Genomic DNA, 20,047 nt, shown 5'->3' on the forward strand with positions numbered 1-20,047 from the left:
CATGGCCCAGAGCTTTTATGGGACCCAAAGCAGAATTTGATTTTGGGGACCCCTGAGCACTAATGCACTATTGGTCCTAATTATTACTGGTGCTTGATGATTTCATACACTTTAAATGTAACAAACCCATTCATTTGCATTCATTGTAGTTGGGTAACATCATACCAGTATCGTTTTTTTAACCTTAGTGGGGTAGCGAATTCAGAAAAATGGTCTGGTATCAATTTACACTTTTAATATTAAGAGTGATATGAGTGTGGTACATTGAACTTGTATTTGAAAGTTAGAGAAAGCATCAGCAGACAAGGCATTTAGAGTAAAAAAGTTAACCAGCCTATTAAGTGCAAAACCTGCAATCTTCCACTTCATTTGGAAGTGAACCTCTGATTCTAGAGCGCTCAATGGTGCAGAAAATTATGCCCATGCACTGTTTGATAGAGGCAGTAGCCTGCAACAGGAATTGATTAAACTAGTATTATATGGCATGCAACCATGATAAAAACAGTCTAAAACATAGTTTTTGTGTGTATTACCATTTTTATTTAAATTCTAAAACTTTATATTTCTTTTTTGACGAAGAAAAAGAAAAAAAAAGAAGAAATCTAGATATCTTGACATTTCAAGTGTACTTGGGGGTCCTCTGGTAGTGTGGGGGACCCAAGCAGCTGCTTGATTATGCTATGGGCAGGCTCTGGGTCTGAGGCAAAAAATGAAATAGTTGTTTTTCAGCTTTATCTCCTTTACGATGTTTGTCAGGTCTACAGATGACATGACAGCGAATGTTCACAGAATTCAAACTATGCCACTAGAAGTTAAATCCTTTCTTTTTGCCATTGAAAGACTGGAAAAAAGAGATTAGAAGGAGAAGGAATTGACGTGCTTTTAATTAGCCATTGTCCTTAATAGCAAGCTTTTATGAATGACTGATTTACTTTAGAGGAGCATCTGGTTTGTGTTTCTTGCATCTTGTTTTGGGAATGTGAACCCCCTCACCTCCAAACTCTCCATGATAACTTGAACAGGATCCTGTTCTGCACGCAGACATATTATACTTTGGTGGACAAACATGTGGCTGTAAAGGCTGTGTGGACTCACAGCAGTAATTCACTGTATTTTTTTCTGTTGATTTTTTGTTTTTTTTTAACATAACAGCTCTTTTATGTTTCTTCTGCTGTTTTTCAATGACAACTGATTAAATGTATAGACTGCCATTGCTGACTGAGCCGAACTTGAGCCAGATCCAACCTATTTGCCATTTCTGAAATAAAAATGCAGATCAGCCAGACCTTAAAGACTTGCTGCTTTAATTCTTCTGTATTGAGCCCCTTCCATTCATTTTTCCTCACTTTCCCCTCTTTACCTCTATGTGTGGGTTGCCTCAGGTTGCTGAGGTTAGGTTAAACAAGCCACCATCAAAGCCATATCACCGCTATGGGTCAAAGAGGGTCAGGGTGCAGTGTGTGGTTTGAGGCCCCTACTGGAGGGCACAACTGCCAACCAGCCAAGAACCGCTGCCCTGCATGGTTACAAAAGCAACAGCTCTGTTATGTTGGGCTTCTCTCAGTGCACCAAGTACAACTGTCTGCATAGCCACACCAAATTACCGAGCAAAGCTCCATGTTTCCTAGCAAAATAAGCAAGAGAGCTGTTTTCCACAAGTTAAGTTCGGAAAAAAAATATGTTGCTATGATGAAAGTAAGGATTAGTAGGGTGGTGAGGTGTGTTAAAAGCCCCTTGTGTTGATGGCCAATAATCTGAAAATTGCAGATTTATGTATCTGGCAGCTGTTTGTCTGAAAACTCCATAGTAGCCTTTTTGTTTCATTCCTTTGAACCCCTGGGCATTTTACGGTCTTCCCATTTATCCCCAATATTCTTCCATCAGCTTACCCATGATGAGTAAAGTACAGGCTCATTTAAAAGGTCATTAGCGCTAATCCTTCAAAACGATGAGGAAGCAGAAACAATGTGCTCCCTAGTCTTCTGGTTCTCTCCAGGAATAAAGACCTCTTGTCTGCTTCACAGATGTATAGAAGACACCTGTTATACTTGTATCACTCTAAATGGTATAAATAAATGACTCAATAGAAATGAGGAGTTCATTGAAATGACATGAAACATTATTTAGACTTTTTCAATGGAGGTTCTTCAAATTAGTGAGATGCACTTAAATTCAGAGTCTGCCAGGAGGTTGGAGGCTGTAGCCGTGACAGAAAAGAGATCCAGAAGCCAGCTGCATAATAATGTACAGATTTTATAATCTCCACTTGTGTTCCTGAGCCTGTTATACCCAACTTTGCTGGAAGTTAAAAGTCTAGCTAACACTTTACTAAGCATGCGTACAAAACAAAATACTTATTAGTGACCATAGGGGGACTCATAGGTTCAGTCAATTCTTCACATTTAATCTAGACAAGCAACAAAAATTAGGTGTTTCTTGACAATTAAATACTCCCAGTTATGCATTAGTTCGTGATATACATATTCAATGCAAAATTCAAAAGAATTTAAATAATAAAAAAAATGGTTTGAATATCATTAGGGAAAAAAAACATTTAATGATTTGTAAATCTCAGAAACCAATATTTGTGCAACTCCTTGCACTGATCTCATCACTCAGCTGGCTCTACCACCTTCTAGAGAAAGTCAGGGTTGAAGGGTGTGATCTAAATGAATACTTGCTTTGCTCTGATGGCAGGACTAACTAAGATGGATGACTGTCAAATTATCCAACATTAAGAGCTGCTAGAAATTCTTTTGCTTAAAAGCAAACTTCATTTGACCTGGTGAGGAAAAATGATTAGGTGAAACTGAGTTGGGACAAGTTAGCTCAAAGAAAGGAAAGGGAATGGGGTCATTGCGCCTCTACATCTATGGCCCTCATCTTAGTGATTGTTCTGTGTTGCACTTAATTAGCCCTGCAATCTCAGTCCTCTTAGACAGTATAGCTATTGATTCCACTGTAGCTAACCACATCGGCACCACAAGGTTTGAATCAGACACCACAATGAACCTTCTTGTCTGTTTTCTCTGGGTCGCATGAAGAGGCTATTGCTTGGAATCATTGGCATGTAAAATTGAATTTGCACTGGGTGCTAACATTACACTCGCTGGCCGACTGGCTTATGGCTGATTTCAGGTCGAGCGCCGCATACAGACAGAAATGGAACCTTGAGTTTAGCCTAGATATAGGTTGAGTCTATTGTTCCTGGAAAGCTTTTGAGTTTTCTCAAGAGGACTTGGGCCCTCATGGTAAGATGTTGTGTTTTTGTGGGAGAAAGGCACATGTGTGTGTGTTTTGATTTTCTGCGTGCTACCATATGTTTGCAGTGCATTACACACTAAACATAAACCACTCTACAAAGTTCGGTGCACTCCACCACCCTGCACTGGAGGAGTGTTTGTCCAAGAAAAGGCCAGTGTTTGCACAGGGCTGACACGATGACTAGACTGACTGGCTTGCTCAGTCACTGCTCATCTGAACAAGGACAGACCTTATTGCTCTAAATCTCTGTAATTCAGGTTAGCACATAACATTTTACTGGTGATGCAAAAAATAAACTATATGAGATCTAGATGATTTATAAAACTCATTTCACATATTTCCCAATGTTTTTGAGAGGATAATAGATAGCGAGGAGATGCCGAGGATAAAGTCTTATGGAGAGCCATCTGTTTGATGCTTCAGTGTGGGTGTATTGAATTACGGATGCAGGCAATTCTATTTGAACTAAAACATAATGATAGAGGATCATGTGTTTGGCTGATTATTCAGAAGGTTTTTGCATGATGTTTTTCTATCAACCTGCATAACGCTTGTTTGCTACAGAATATAATCCTGTAGCGAGATTAAAGCTACTATGGATCAAACCACAGCTTTAGAGATATAAACAATTGCCGTTTCAACCTCCATGTATTTCTTCACATTGTATCCCATTATTCACCGTAAGTTTTAATCTTTGTTGGTTTAGAGTTGTGACTGTTTGTTGATTTGGATCTGCTTTGTGGAAATGAGGATAAGGACAGAGCCATCCGGTGGGCTTTGGCTAGGCCCATGTGTCACAGACCTGCCATTTGTTTTCAGGCCATTAACTCAGAATAGGGAGCAGTATGGTGCCACTCAGTGGGACTGCTGTCCATACGCCACTTTTATCAAGCAGTGATGGAGTTCTCATCATCACAGCATCATTGCTCATTTCACAGCCAGAAGCCACTGTCATAGATGTGTTATTGAAGCTGAAAGTTGCCTGTTAAATGATATGTGTGCATTTTTATTTGATGTTTACCTTCTTTAATGACGCAATGGGATAATAGAGAATCTTTTGGAATTTTTAATTATTCCCTCTGTGTGGCTAAATGCAAAAAGGTTTGCTATAAAGTTGCTGAATTTAGGATGTGTAGGGTTTTTTCATGATCAATCATGAGTTTGTGAGAATGAGGTTTCAAAGTATTGTGATGACTCAGTGGTAATCTGTGATTGGTGACAGTGGCACCGGGGTTAATGTGGCGGAACCCCCTCTCCACCTCCAGTGCCTGAACCCCCCTTCCCAAAAAGCACTCTGTCACGCTCAACTCACTGGCGGGGGGTGACTTTTGAGTGACGTTTGGAAGGTGGGCCATGATTGGCTCCCACAGGAGAGCAGCTGTGGGTGTTTGAGTGCAGCCAGCCAATGGTGTAATCTCAGTGCAGTTAGCTGAACAACAGCTCTGCAGTGGTGATGGAGAGGTTCCGTGTGTGAATGTGTGTTAAGAAGAAAACGGTGAAAAACACAGGAGAAAGTTCAAGGATATTGGGAAGAAACACCAGAAAAGAGAAATTTATGGGATTCTGAGGTGAGCTTTGTTCATCTTCACTTGCTTTGATCAGTTTGTGCTACTCTTTTCTTTTTCTTCTTGAAGTTAGGGACATGATCATTGAGTTTTCTGTATTATTGGGGTTATTGATGCAAAATATGTTGGGACTGTTCAGTAAGTTTTCTTTAGTGAACCATCTAAAGCTAACTCTCAGAAAAATCTTTCTTGGCTTCCTTGTAAAGTGTTGTTTGAAGCTTTGTGACCAGATTCTCTGTTTATCTAAAGTAAATGTATTTACATCTTCCTACATACAGTCTCTCATCTATAACTTGTTCATTGGCCACTTTGTCATGTTTTAATTTCTTGTTGTAATGTTTCCATCTGTTTTTTCCTCCTGTCTCCCCTTAGTCAACCAAGGCTGCGAGAGCTGCACGGGTGTGAGTGAGTGGCCTGGCTGGTCCTCTTCTCCCTCCCATCTCTCCAGTAATCCTCCCATCAATCCATCCTGTGGCCTGTTGTGGAGGGCACCATGCTGATTCACTGGCTGTGCTGGTTGGCCCTGCTGTTTCTGGATTGGACTCCAGGCAGCTGGGCCTTCACCACCACCAGGGCTCAGGGCCACAAGGGTCGCGTCGCGAGGGACCGCAGGAACATCCGACCCAACATCATCCTTATCATGACTGACGACCAGGATGTTGAATTGGGTGAGGCTGACAACCTTCCTGCTTCTCCTAGAATTATCTTTCATCTTTTTATTTAGCCCAGTTTTTTAAAACTCTTTTCCTATTTAATCATAATAAGTTTGTCTTTGTGGCTGCTTGAGTCAGGATTAATTTGTCTTTCTGTACATTAAATATTAAACACAGGCAATAAACCAGACCTGAGTAGCCATCTGGTCTTTTTAACTGCTGCATTGTAATTAGTTTTCCTCTGAGGAAATTGAATCAGATGGGGTTTTAAAGTAATACAAATGGACTGAATTCCCTTTGTACTCATGGAAATAAGGGATTTTTTTTCTTTTTTGTTTAGAAAAGCTATTATGTAATGAGTGTCTATGTTTGTACAGCCAGTTTAACAACATGAAAAAATCTTTTAATTTACTGTAAAGCACTGATGATCTTGCTTCATCCTCCAGGTTCTCTACAGGTGATGAATAAAACTCGTAAGATAATGGAAGATGGTGGCATGACTTTCACCAACGCCTTTGTGACCACGCCTATGTGCTGCCCGTCACGGTCCTCCATGTTAACTGGCAAATATGTCCACAACCACAACACCTACACCAACAATGAGAACTGCTCCTCCCCATCCTGGCAAGCGCAACATGAGCCACGTTCCTTTGCCGTCTACCTCAACAACACTGGCTATAGAACAGGTAGATGAAGATATGCATGAACACACACATTTTGAGCTAATGCACACTAATCACTATTAAAACTGTTTAAACTTCAGAGCGCTGTAGATGTTTACATAGTATTTATATAATTTACCTGTATTTGGAACCCTTTAGCTTATTAAGATATTTTACATTGTATTTAAATTCTACATTTGCATGTCAATGCAAAGTGTAAACTTGGCACATCTCCACAACTCAGCCTGACCCTATACAAGGCTGCTATTATGTCTCATCTATGTGGAAATTATGTGTTGGAATTAAACTGGGCAGCTCAGTGGGGTCCTGTGGAATGTAGCACACCCTGAGGTGTTCAGGTTTATCCAGTACTCTACAATTAGACAGACTTGTTTCCTGCCCAACCTATCTGACAAAAGAGACTGAGCATCACAAACATGGACACAGATAAAGTCACAGCCCTAAAGAGAGACGGAAAATTAAAGGTCCAAGACTACATGTTTAATTTATCCCTCCTTTCTCTCTCCTCTGCAGCCTTCTTTGGCAAGTACCTCAATGAGTACAATGGCAGCTACATCCCACCTGGGTGGCGTGAATGGGTCGGATTGATAAAAAATTCCCGCTTCTATAATTACACTGTCTGTCGGAATGGTTACAAGGAGAAACATGGTGCTGACTATGCCAAGGTATGCGCTCTCGTGATTTCTCACTGATTTGTTTTCCTTTTATTGCTTATTATAAAGACACGGTCTAACAAATTGCAGGTTCCACGTACTTATAAAAACACACAGCGAAGCTTTCTTCACTTATCACCATGTTGTGATTCAGGCTGGCAGGAATTCTGCCATGAGAATTAAAGGGAATGAGCTGAGATGAGGTGGCGTCTCCTCTTTCTGCAACATCCCTTTATTATTTAGACAGTGGAAAATTTCTGCATCTTTATGAAAAACCAAAGTCAGTTGAGGTAAGTATCACCCTGTGGTTGTTGTTGTCTCTCACAGTGTCTGTGTTTTCAATTTAATTCAATTTTTATTTGTATAGCACCACTTCAGCACAAAATAATCTCAGGGCACTTTACAGACATAACCAGTTCAAGCCGATTCGAGTGAATCCAATCAATAATCATACAGTCCAATTAAATAAAAATAATAACCTAGCTAAGCAAACCATTGGATTGCATTGAATCTTGACTTCGATTCAATCCCCCATCCTGAGCATGCACGAGGTGGCTAGCAACAATGGAGGAAAGGGGAAAAAACTCTCTTTTAACAGGAAGGAAAACTTCCGGCAGAACCTGGCTCAGGGAGGGCAGCCATCAGTTGCAGTAGAGAGGACATGAAAGAGGGATCAACAGGTACCACAACGTTTAGCCAGGGAGACTTGCTGAAAAAGAGAGAAGACAAATACAAGTTGATGATGATACTGTCATAAATTTATACACTAAAAATAAAGAGCAGACAGATGAAAAGGGAAGAAAGTGCTCAGTGCATCATGGGACATCGATCATCAGCAGTCTAAGCCAATGGCAGCATAACTAGGGGATGGCTGACGATAATTTACCAAAAAGGAATGTTTTAAGCCTAAGCTTAAAGGCAGAGAGGGTGCCTGCCTCCAAAAATCCAAACTGTGAGCTGGTTATATGAGAGGGGGGCCTTATAGCCAAAGCTCTGTCTCCCATTTGACTCCCATTTGATGCAAGCAGAATTTTAAATTCTGTACTAGATATACTAGATTTAACACAATCTCTTCTGCTAGTTCTTGTCAGAACCCTATGCTGCAGCATTTTGGATCAGTTGGAGACTTTTACTGGCATATTTGGGACAACCCAAATCCCTCATCTATGTGCAGTTTGGCAAATTTTTGCTATAATGCAACAATAAAAAAAGGAAAGGGAATATAACTTGACAATTTCTGCCTCTGGAGACAAACACTGTGTTTTAGCCGTCCAGTCAGCTGCCTGCTGTTGTGCTGGGCTGCATCGGTCATCAATCTTGCTCAAATGTTTTTGTAAGAGCTGTCAGTTTGTTTTCAGGGCTCATTGCCAATATCTTCCTAGGTTGTGCAGCCCTGTATACACAAATCAATGCAGAGGTCTGGCCAAAAAGATGGGCAAACAAATGTTTGGACTGTAGCTCGTCTGCCAACTTGGACCGAGGTGTAAAAATAACCCACAAGCTGAGGCCAGGGTATTTATGTGGCACGGACTTGGTCAGCAGATTGTGGTTTAAAATACCAAATGGATACATTGTTTGCTATTTACAACTAAAACCCACCTGCCACTATTGAGAGGACCACAGCTCTTTTCTAGACTCACTCAGAGGGAGAGGCGTTCAGGGTATTCCGTGCTGAACTTTGCAGCTGGCACATCAAGTTTCTGTGTGTAACTTAATTTAATTAAATCCCATCTGATTTTCCATCTGTAAGATGAGTTCATTTAAGTTAAAGTTTGAGTCAAATGCCTTTCTGAAAGGTTTAGTTTTAAACCTTAATGCTCTTTTATTTATTTCAAATTCCATGACACTAATGCAACACCATAAAACAGGTCAGTTAACAAGCCAGATGTGATATATTGATGTCATTAGGCTTAAAACCAAATTCTTCCTCATTATTCCTCATGTAGAAAACTGATAAATTCAACACTATTACACCCTGCTGCACTGATGACCCAAATTTTTTTTTATAAAATCAAAAGTGTGAAAATCACAAATTACAATTTCAACTATTTACTATTATGTGTGTGGCAAATGACTACACGGCACCAAATGGAGAAAAGTGATATTCATCACCTCCCTGAATATTTCATAGTTGCCAGCCAAGCGTTCTTCATGACACTGTTGCTTCCTTTTGACCTACTCGAGCCCTTGGCACCGGCGGCTTAGATTTTAGGAGCTGGCATTATCAAAGTTTGCGACGTGTTCTTTGCCCATGTGTAGATAATCAAGAGCCTCCATGAGCATGTGCAACTGCCAAGCCATTAAATCTACTCTGACTATAAAAGAACCCCCCCCCCCCCCCAAAAAAAGAGAAAAACCAACTATTAATAGAGACGAGATAAATCAGCCAAACCCACTTCTGACATTTCAGGGAAATCACCCTTTACCCTTTCATTCTCAGCCTGGCACTCCTTCCATTTATTGTATGCCAGGCAACACAAATATGCCAACATAGCAGGTAGAATTCTTAATATACTTTTGGAAACTTAGCAAATGTGGACTTTAGTACAGGGTGTTACCTACTTTGCAGCTGAAAAATAAAAATAGACTCCACCTTGACTGGAATAAAGGTTTGGATAAAATGCCACACCATTGAGGTGTGTGTGTGTGTGTGTGTGTGTAAGAGAGAGACAATGCACGTTTCCTGAGCTTAAGCTCTCAACACTCTAGTTCCATTCATTCACTTGTCCTTTCTTTGCCCAAGACACTAAATTTTACCAGAGCACTCAGAATTGTAAGGAATTTTCATGATTCACTCCAGCTTTGCCTAAGGCGTGTATGTTTTTAAATGTTGTCCTCAATTGTGCGCTTCGTTATTATTAAAGTGAAATGGAAGTAGCAGAAACAGAATGAATAGCTCACAGAGGTATAGAGGGAGGGAGCTGTCATAACAACATACCATTTGAAAGCGCCAAGCTTCCCTCACCATCAAGTGGTGTCACATTCAATAGTGCAGAGATTCACTGATGGGGCAACAGTCCATGTACTGTATACACATGCACACGGAGACTCAACACACACTCATTTACACACACACCGGCAGGCTGCCAGCTGTTGACTCGACAGATTGGTACTGTAGTGTACTCAATGCCCCCATTTCATATCCCTGCTGGCTCCTCTTAATTTATTTGAAAATGACTGGACGAGGTAAAGCAACATGGCACTGTGATTGGACTGCAAACGAGTTCTATCAAAGCTTTTGCTGTTTAGCATTTTCCCTTTAATTTCACCTTTTTTTCAGATGTCTCCAGATGTGGGTTTTAGCCTTACAGTGCTTAATGAGGATATTTGTTTCTCTCTCTCTCTTTTTTCAAAAGGATTATTTTACTGATCTAATCACCAACGACAGCATCAACTTTTTCCTGAATTCCAAGAAATTGTACCCTCACCGTCCTGTGTTGATGGTCATCAGCCATGCAGCTCCTCATGGCCCAGAAGACTCAGCCCCGCAGTATGCAGAGCTCTTCCCAAATGCTTCACAGCACATGTAAGTATACACACGCTCTCTGCATGGTAGATGCTTAAACATAGACACTTCTGTCCCTGTGAAGAAATTTTTAGGTTCCGTATTTTATTTCAGATTTTGATGCCCAAGTGAATTTTTATCAATAAGTGCCCCTAACGTAGTGACAGTGGGCATGCCCCCCTATCCCCAGAGATGATGGTTGTTTAGAAGTTGTAATGGGCTGATGACATTGCAAGTGTGAAATCAAAATGATTTATCATCCTAGAATAGCAGGGCTACATACCATGGAGCAGATCAGGGTTGGCTTTTTGACATAACCCAGTACTGATGCCAAGCCAGCAGTGGCCTCCCACAAGTCTTATCTCTTTCAGCTGAGGCGGCTCTGCGACTGACTCTGGGTCGTCCCATTGGGACTGCGCCCAACCACCTCATGGCAAGGCCTCCAACAGGCTTCAGTGATGTACCACTCAATTGGATTTCAGCTTAGAAGTGAAATTAAGTGCTTTCAGTGTGCCTTCCTGTCACTTCCCACCCCTCCCAATTTTTTTTAAATTATCCTACCTCTCAATCGATCATTTATCTCTCCATGCAGATTAAGTTTTCTCATCCCAGCTTACTTTGCTCAACTCTTCCTCCTGTACCTTTTAATTCACAAAGGACTTCCTGACCCTGTCCATATCAATCAGTAGTTTCTCCCTATGGCTCCTGGGACGTAAGGAATGCATTGTGTGCTTAGGAACACCCTTTGTGACATTATTAATTTATTTTTAGCTGGAGCCTCAGAGTAACGGGGGTGAAACTGGGGCCCACTGTGACTACAACGGTTGCCCCAGTGACTGTGTGTAGGTGCAGTGTGTGCGTGATATGTGGTGGGATATTGGCACGGGTGGGTTGTTGTTTTGGTGTTTGCTTGCTTTTCTTTCATTACCAGATGTTAGAAATCCTCTCATGCAGACAGTTATTGTTTGACACTCTTCCAGTTTGTCTAGACTATTACTACTTGATATTTCTGCTCTATATGTGTTGTAGATTCTCCATAAAACTAACATGTTTTGCACTCAGGGGTGGGAAAAGCCTATGTGGCAGTATAGGAGGAGGAGCCTCATAAATCAAGCGAGCGTCTGTACTTTTGACAGCAACAATAACAGGGGAGGGCTTGATGTTGATGTCATTAAGATTCCTCGCTGAAGGTGTTTTTGCCCAGTTCCTTAGATGTAAGTAAAGCTGTGATCTGTTTTAAATAGTATAGATTTGATGTGGTTGCTCAATTGCATGTCTCTTAATAGCAGAGAGTAATTGAAGTAATTCTAGTCCCAAGTCAAACAAATTGTTTCAGAGAAAGCCAGTAATCCTCACATGGGAGGCGTCTGTACTAAAATCAAGAGAAGGCGTTCTGGGGTGAGCAGTGCTGCTGTAATCCAGTCCTGATACCAAAAAACCCAGACCTATATGTGACAGGTGGCAGGTGTGACCTCTCCTATGGACTGGCTTCATTCCACTGACCTCTGCATTCCTGGTTTCGTGGTGCTCAGGGCCCCATACCTTGGTGGCCCATTGCCCAGAAACAGGTCTCTTTGTGGGGCTTATTAGACCGCCTGCTAAGTGGGTGAACAGTTCACCTTTTCACAAAGCAAGCCTGAGGAGATGAGGACAGAAAGCAGCTCAGTGAGTGAGAGCAAAGCAGCTCTTATAGCAGTTCTTCATTAAGTATCAAAGTTTTGATACTCTGGGTTACTTATACACAGGTGAAACCTATTCATTCTTAGTAGCTTGTATTATGAGTAACTTGCTGTAACAGAGAGGAGATGACTCCAATGCTATGTTGACAAGATTCTGTTTTTTGTTTTTTTGGGTTTTTTTTTAACTATTTTTCTTTTAATCCCAGAGACCTTAAAGGCACAAAATCCTCAGTATTCTCTATCCTGCCTTTTTACAACTAATACCTTAGACAGGTGAACAGCTTTATGATTATTTTTCCACAAATAAGACTGCTTCTCCCTACCTTCCTGCCGTTTATGCTCTCTTGCTATTCTCCCATTTCAAATGGCCTTGACTTATTGAGTTTTTGGTCCAGAGGTTGTTGCAAACTTGACTTTGGAGCCTATTATTTTCATAAGCATGTGCCAACCCTCAAGTGACTTGTCTGTGCCAAGAGCGCAGTTGAGCGAGGAGACTCTCGTCTCTGTGTGAGAAGAGAGATGGTCGGAGAGGGGTGTGGAAAAACAGCGAAAGGTGCTGGCTTGTGGAGTATTAAGACATTTCCATCAACAAACAGAGTGATTATTGATGTGTGTCAACTGTAGCACCTGTTGCTGTGCAGCAGTTTGTGAAAAGTAGCAGACAGGTGTTTTTTTAGCATCTAGTATGTGCTCGGATAACTCATATGTACACAAATTGTCATACTTCTATGTTAGATTATCATGTACCTAGTATATATATATATATATATGTATAATCTATTAAACAAATACAGCACTTTTTGCAAATGTCTCCTTTTTGTGTGTCTTGTTAGTACCCCTAGTTACAACTATGCTCCAAATATGGACAAACATTGGATCATGCAGTACACAGGCCCAATGAAACCAATCCACATGGAGTTCACAAACTTCCTTCATCGGAAAAGGCTGCAGACACTCATGTCTGTGGATGACTCTGTGCAGAGGGTAAGCATATACACTAATAGACTTCAAGTTGCTGTATCTATATTTGTGTAGTCAACGATGCACTTCTCATTGTTGCTTACTTGTGCAGGTTTACGATATGCTAAAGCGAACTGGAGAGCTAGACAACACTTATGTCATCTATACAGCAGACCATGGCTACCACATTGGCCAGTTTGGGTTAGTCAAGGGGAAATCAATGCCTTATGATTTTGATATCCGTGTGCCATTCTTCCTAAGAGGACCAAATGTGGAGCCTGGAGCAGTGTGAGTAACAACTGAGGTCATCATTTTATGAGTTACATTGTTTCTACATTGCAAAAGTTAAAGAATGTGCTGTTCCTCACCACTCATGTTCTCACTGTTTTCTTTCTCCAATCATTTTGTTTTTTGTGGTTCTTTCTTTTTTATGTTGCTACACAAGATTTAGTTAACTCTGTGTACTTCTTCAGAAACCCTCATCTGGTGCTGAATATTGACTTAGCTCCCACAATCCTCCACATTGCTGGACTGGACACACCCCCAGACATGGATGGAAAGTCCATCCTTAAGCTTCTGGAACAAGAACGAACTGGCAACAGGTTTGTGTGGATCTATCATGCTGTAATTGATAATTTGAACAATAATTGTACAGTGTACATGTTATATGCAACATTTCTCTTTATTGGCCATTGCCGAGCTAATGCAAATTTCCATAGTGTTAATAATTGCTTTGCTCTAGCTGTGCACCGAGTGAGTTAAGGGCAGTTTGAAAGATTTTTTTTTTCTTGGCTGTAAGTTGCTGAGGTCCCTCATAAGCCTGCTGCAGAATTTGTTTGCAAGCTGGATCATGTGTTTCTTCACAAAACCCACTAAACTAACAGTTTTAAATGTAAATGCAAACAGCTACCCTTTAAAAAGCATCCATTGTTGATATATCTGCACAAAAAACACTTTCAGAGAAGCAGAAAAAATTGGGATAATCTGTTTAATACTCAAGAGCCTTTACACCATTCCCTTGAACCCACAAAGTTTTGAGCTTACTGTGATCAAGTACCATAATCTTGGCTAGCTTTGTACCTGACACGCTGGAGAGCGGATAGACCATCTGAATTCTATAAACTTGGTCCATTTTTGTTTTCCCAGATTCAAACCCAACCGGAAACCCAAAGTCTGGAGAGACACATTCCTGGTGGAGCGAGGGTAAGCTGGGGTTCTTTATTCCCCATCCACACCACAGGCACATCCTCATCATTGCAGGGCATTGTGTATCATATAATCCTGACAGAACTTTCAAATGAACCCGAAATGTGCAAGGTTCAGCACATGATCCCTATTCAAGCAACACAGCTGCTTCTCCCAGCTATTTGTTATCTGAGAGACATTTCCTGACCGCAGTCGTCTTGGAAGGCAGTGATGGTGGAGGAGATTGAAGTGTTCTTAGTTGTTTGGTAAAGCTATAAACGGCTGTCAAATTATGACTGTTCACTCTGGGGGTGCTGACACATGTTTAACCAGGTCATTTACTGGAAAAACAAGTCAAATCTTTGTCTTCTCAAGGGGCCTTGCAAGTATTGACTACATTTTTGTATCCCTAAACAGGACTTAGCCTGCAGAAAGAATATACATTTTGGTAACTTAGCCGAGGTAGACGTATGCAAAATAAACAAAGGGTATCCAGGCTCAGGATGATGTTACCTGAGGAATGACTGGAAAATTCACACTTAATCCACTTGCAGGACATGTCACCAGCTCTAGTGAAGAATGCAGCAGTCAAACTTCTCGAAACACTTTGTTTCGCAAAGTCCTGTTTTCTTTGCAGAGCACACAAATGGATACAGCAAGTCCTTTGTTACAAACACTGTCATTTCTTTATTTAATTTCTCCTCTACCGGGAGGTATATGTTGCAGAAGAGGACACCTCTGATCTGTGACTGGGGACAATGATAGACAAGTGCCCATGACAAATAAAAGGAAATGGGAACAATGACAACAGTAATTCTGGTTAAAGCTAGGCAGCACTGGTGATGATCTTGTTTATTACATATCGCATACATCCTTACAGCATTTCTCCTGTCATTTCTATTTTTATTTTTTCTAAATTGCTAGCTTAGGCATCCCATCTCCTCTCCATTAATTTGCTCATTTGCCAGCAAGTGCATCTACATCTGCAGACACACATTCATGAGTGTGAGGGAAACTGTTTTGCTCTGTTGCCACGCATGCAGATCAGTCTCCTGCTGGTACGGTGCTAGTGTATGTACAGCTCTATATGGAAACAATAAAAGTATATGACCTTTACTCTGTGAGGGCCTTAGCTGTTTTAAGCTGTTTCTCTGTTACTCCAAACTGTTTATAAAGACTGTCTGCTGAAACACTTGTAGCTAAATGCTTAGATTAGCCTTCTTGGACCTCACGCTGTTACTCATACACATATGTTTTCTGTGCAGTTCTCTCACAGGTCATGTGATACACTCTGTGATTTAATACCCTCACATGACCTTACAGTACTGCCTCAGAGGCTGTGAAATGCTGGACAGCAGTTGGGACTGGCAGTGTTGTCCTAGAATCTCATCATTTACGTAATGCAATCGTCAGGGAGTGACATCAACAACTGTTGGCTCTTTAAGTCGAGACTACAGCCAAGCCAGTGTGTGAATGTTTTTTTTTTTTTTTCCCGCCCTCTTCTTTGGAGTGCTACAAAGAATCGGACATGGCTGGAGACAAGTTGTTCTGTGCCTCGTTGTCCTTGTCATCCTGTCGGTGGTTCACGAGCAGTTTAGATGTGTTGGCAGAGTTTGGGAGAGAGGAAGTGACCACGGGGCTTGGCACTGCCAGAGCAGAAACCGAGCCAATCCTTGTTGTGGTGGCTGTAGTGGAGAGAGGTGCAAGCTGATGTCAAACTGTTCTTAGTAGGGCTGAGCTCCATGCTGTGACCTTTAGCTACACATATCATATCTTTTCATGTTCAAGAAAACGAACTTACAGGGTTAACCACAAGAGTGAAAACTAAGCAAGTTAACTTATGTAAACAGTATAATGACCCCTTAAATAAGTCTACCTCTTGTGTCTGACATGTTGTGTCTTGCAGAAAGATCCTGAGAAAGAAGGATGAGTCCATGAGCACTCAACACACCAACAACCTTCCAAAATACAAGAAGGTCAGAGAAACTTGCCAGCAAGCTGAATACCAGACCCCATGTGAACAGCCTGGACAGGTAAACGAAAACCCTCATTTCACAAAATTGCACACCCTCTGTCTGCAAACACATTTTCTAACAATAACGAACATAACTTCAAAGTGACCTCTATGCTGCCTGTTGAAGATTTCTGCAGAACCACAAGTAAAACAGCCATTTACAAGTGCATCACTCAGTTTATAATGGGTCTCTTTTGCGCTGTTTCGTAGACCATTAATTTCTGGGTACTTTCCTTTCATCTATGGCCATTAATTTTCTGGCAGACTAACGGCCAGATGGTACAGTATGTGGCCTTGTAACAGACAGGCCAGAGTAATACAAATTGTTACAAATTTCAGGTAGTGTTAAATGACAGGCAGAGTCTCTAAGGGTCTAACTAATGCAGCCCAGATCCATTTTATGACCACATAACTGTGTGTATGTAACAATCACTTATTAAAGACAGCAACACAGCAATTTTGGTAAAACTCACAAGTGTGTGCATGCAAAAGTGTCTGTGCAGTATTTCAGCTGTATGTAATGCACCTTTTTTAAACTGATCGTAGAGGTGAAAGACAGTGTGAGTGGCTTGCTGTGCTTGCCACTCGTGATTCAGCAGGCCTCATCATCCTTTCTGCGCCTAACAAAAATAAAACCAGGAAGGATCCTGCAGAGTAAACGTTTAATTGCGAACCCAGATGGCTGTAAAATGACATTTGCTGGAAGCTATGTAGGCTTTTTAAGCAACAGTGGTAACTCTGGCAGCAAATCATACTCTTGCAAACCACTCCTCTCCTTTGTCTCTCATGAATTTCTGCTGCTACACACACACATATATATATATATATATATATATATATATATATAATTTGTTGGTTTTTTTTGCATCTTGTCTAATAAGTACATAAATGCTTCACCATGCCTGTAAGCTCCTCCAGAAGAAACCTGATCTGCCTTGCTCTTCTCTATTTGGATCCTTGTTCCCACACTTAGCCCTTGTCATCTGCACCACACTCTAGATGTGCTTATTCTGTGTCCTACAGGGACTAACCAGCAGCAGCACTCACAGAAATTTACCACAAAATTGTCCTGTCCTGGTGGAAAGCATGTTGAGAAAGATGCAAAGAATGTGATCTGTTTAAGTGTATTTACACAATTATGTTGATGACATGCTTGACATGGAGTTTCCTCTTTATTTTACAGACACCAGACAGGCCTAGTTTGTCTCACGTGGTGGTTTCGGTTCATTTCTTTTGCTGATTTTGATTTTTTTCCCCCTTGATTGGCAAAATCTGCCTGATTTGTCAACATTTTTTTTCTTAAAGAATTTCTAAAACAGTTTTGTCTTAAAACCTGAAATCATTCATTTTACTAAAAGTTGTGGGGGACATTCTTAAAGATAATAAGATGATTTACATTTTGATTGCTTTTATGCTTACTTTAGAAAATGATTTTGAGAAAATATTCTATATTCATCTCCTTGTTTATTTCTGCTTTGGTTGTCGCTGACAGAGGTGGCACTGTGTGGAGGAGATCACGGGGAAATGGAGGATACAGAAATGTAAAGGTGGCTCGAAAGAAGGCTCCAGAAAGAGGGCTCGCAGCCTGAAGCCCCGCAGCAGTTACGACAACAGAGAGAAGTCCTGTGACTGTGAAGAGACTCTGTATAAACCATCCAGGACTGATCGCCGCGCCCAGCGTCAGCTCTCGTCTTCAGCTGGCCAGCGTGAGTGTACCTGTGCACAAATGCACTGTCATGTAAATAATACAGAACTGCTTGGTAATGTTTGGGACATTTTATTACAAGATTTTAGCTTGAGTTGACACTGCTTCTGTTTTCATGCACATTGTATTTACTTAGAATTTTGTCATTTGTCTAGGACCAGTTGGAGAAAAGAAGTTTGTTAAGGTTCAGGGCTTAATTTTCTGAAATTGGTTATTAGTGCTCTAAAGAGATACAGATTTCTGTAAAAAACAAACATAAGTCTGAGTTACTTTGTATGCTGCCAGAATTATGTTCTCAAATAGTTTGATACCCTCTAGTGTTCTTCCGATGAAATGCAGCTCTAGTATGAACATCTACAACTCGACAGCTGTTGTGGTTCCTGCAGCTTGACTCAAGTTTCTTGTTTTCTAACAGGTTATCGTCCTCGTTTTGTCCACACACGGCCTGCCAGGTCTCTGTCTGTGGAGTTTGAGGGTCAGATTTATGATATTGACCTGCAAGCAGATGACCAATCAGCCATTCGCCGCCGAGTCATCTCAAAGCGTCACTACAACCCAGAGGATCCAGCCTGGGAATCTGATGATGGTTCAGAGGAGATGCTGGCAGATGATAACAATGCCGTGGGATATCCCAACTCTGTGAAAGTTACCCACAAGTAAGAAATCCATTCTAGTTAGAGTATGGATCCTAATCTAGTTGCCTGAATTACAGGATATGACTTTCGTTCTTTTCGTTTTTTGTTTCATTGCTTTTAGATGTTACATCTTGATGAATGACAGCGTCCACTGTGAGAGAGAAATCTACCAGTCCTCCAAAGCCTGGAAAGATCACAAAAGCTTTGTGGACCAGGAGGTGAGCATGAAGTTGATTTACTCGTTCATGCTTGCATTTTTATGTGTGGTAAATGATCATTTGTGGCATTGCTTACATTTTTTCTTCTCTAGATCGAAGCACTTCAAGACAAAATCAAGAACCTCCGAGAAGTCCGAGGCCACCTGAAAAGGACTCGACCAGATGAATGTGACTGTGGGAAGAGGTTAGTCCCTGACATTTCACTTTAAAAATAAAGCTTATATTTCTACAAAAACATTAAGTCACTGGTAGTTTGTTTTAGGCCTCATGTGAAACACTGTTAGAGTGCACGGACAACAAATTTCCTTCCACGTCCTTAGTCTTTTTCTCTGTTTATAAAACCAGCTATTTTAGCAAAGGACACAGAAACAAAGCAGAGAAATTGAAGAGCAGGAATGATCAACTCCACCCGTTTAAGTGAGTTTCCTTTCCCCCTTGATTTTGCGTGTGCAATCATAACATCTGTAACTGACTTAGAGCACACAGATAAAGTGCTGTTTAACTGTATTTGTACGAGTATGAAACTGCTGCCCCACATCTGCATGGTCTCTGCATGCCAGGTTATAAGTTCCTATGTAGATGAGTCCATGAAGGGTATTTGTGGTGAGATGCGTTGATGTTTGTGACCCTTTAACACATCCAGGTTTCTGAAACAAGCATGTTATTTATACACTTTCATTTGACATTTGGTCCTTGAATGGGGTTTAAATGACAAAGCAGATGTTTGGCCATGGATCTGTTTTATGTGTGTGCCTGGAAGTGATTGAGTTGCATGGAGAGATGGGATGATTCAACAGAGGGGAAATCAGTCAGCCTCTCAAACACAGTGATCAACTTGCACCAGGAAACACTGGGAACCGATTATGCCAATACAAAGCAGCTGGTTTGAGCTGTACTGTTGCAAGTTCAGACAGAGAAGAAGAAGGGATGTCGGCTGGAATGTCATCCCAGAGAAAACTGGACATAGAAAGAGCTTAAACATAAAAGTAAACAGGCTGTCATATCCTGGCATGGGCGATGCTTTCTGGAAGTCCCCCTTAGTTTATCCATTACTGCAGTTACTGGCACCAGAGGAGGATAGGGCTTGATGTCATGTTTGCATCACACTTTGAGAAATTCTGTCATGTTTTTGTCTGACAGGGAGGCTACACAGGAAATGGATGGGAAGACCCTGTTGTACAACGAGATCCGTAGGAGGAAGAAGGAAAGAAAGGAGAAGAAGCGGCAACGGAAGGGGGATGACTGCAGCCTGCCAGGCCTCACTTGCTTCACCCATAACAATGACCACTGGCAGACTGCTCCCTTCTGGACATGTGTGTATATTTAAC

The 20,047-nt window shown here is 41.2% G+C and overlaps 1 protein-coding gene across 9 annotated transcripts in view; it reads left to right on the forward strand.

The window, feature by feature from the left end:
* Nucleotides 1-20,047, forward strand: part of sulf1 (sulfatase 1) — an 82,856-nt gene that overhangs the window by 57,215 nt on the left and 5,594 nt on the right. For 7 of the 9 annotated variants that reach the window (XM_041967809.1, XM_041967811.1, XM_041967808.1 and 4 more), the window contains 15 exons: nucleotides 5,202-5,497; nucleotides 5,929-6,168; nucleotides 6,679-6,830; nucleotides 10,175-10,344; nucleotides 12,836-12,986; nucleotides 13,075-13,250; nucleotides 13,436-13,564; nucleotides 14,109-14,165; nucleotides 16,054-16,180; nucleotides 17,654-17,867; nucleotides 18,282-18,522; nucleotides 18,623-18,719; nucleotides 18,812-18,903; nucleotides 19,065-19,136; nucleotides 19,860-20,032. In XM_041967809.1, the coding sequence (XP_041823743.1) occupies nucleotides 5,323-5,497; nucleotides 5,929-6,168; nucleotides 6,679-6,830; nucleotides 10,175-10,344; nucleotides 12,836-12,986; nucleotides 13,075-13,250; nucleotides 13,436-13,564; nucleotides 14,109-14,165; nucleotides 16,054-16,180; nucleotides 17,654-17,867; nucleotides 18,282-18,522; nucleotides 18,623-18,719; nucleotides 18,812-18,903; nucleotides 19,065-19,136; nucleotides 19,860-20,032 (2,266 nt within the window). In that variant the 5' untranslated portion in view covers nucleotides 5,202-5,322. Of the gene's footprint in view, nucleotides 1-4,812; nucleotides 4,833-5,201; nucleotides 5,498-5,928; nucleotides 6,169-6,678; nucleotides 6,831-10,174; nucleotides 10,345-12,835; nucleotides 12,987-13,074; nucleotides 13,251-13,435; nucleotides 13,565-14,108; nucleotides 14,166-16,053; nucleotides 16,181-17,653; nucleotides 17,868-18,281; nucleotides 18,523-18,622; nucleotides 18,720-18,811; nucleotides 18,904-19,064; nucleotides 19,137-19,859; nucleotides 20,033-20,047 lie in introns of those variants that run through there. The other 2 variants (XM_041967812.1, XM_041967814.1) reach the window with 2 other exon arrangements.

Source organism: Melanotaenia boesemani, chromosome 18 (genome assembly GCF_017639745.1).
Source record: "Melanotaenia boesemani isolate fMelBoe1 chromosome 18, fMelBoe1.pri, whole genome shotgun sequence".
NCBI classification, from domain to species: Eukaryota; Metazoa; Chordata; class Actinopteri; order Atheriniformes; family Melanotaeniidae; genus Melanotaenia; species Melanotaenia boesemani.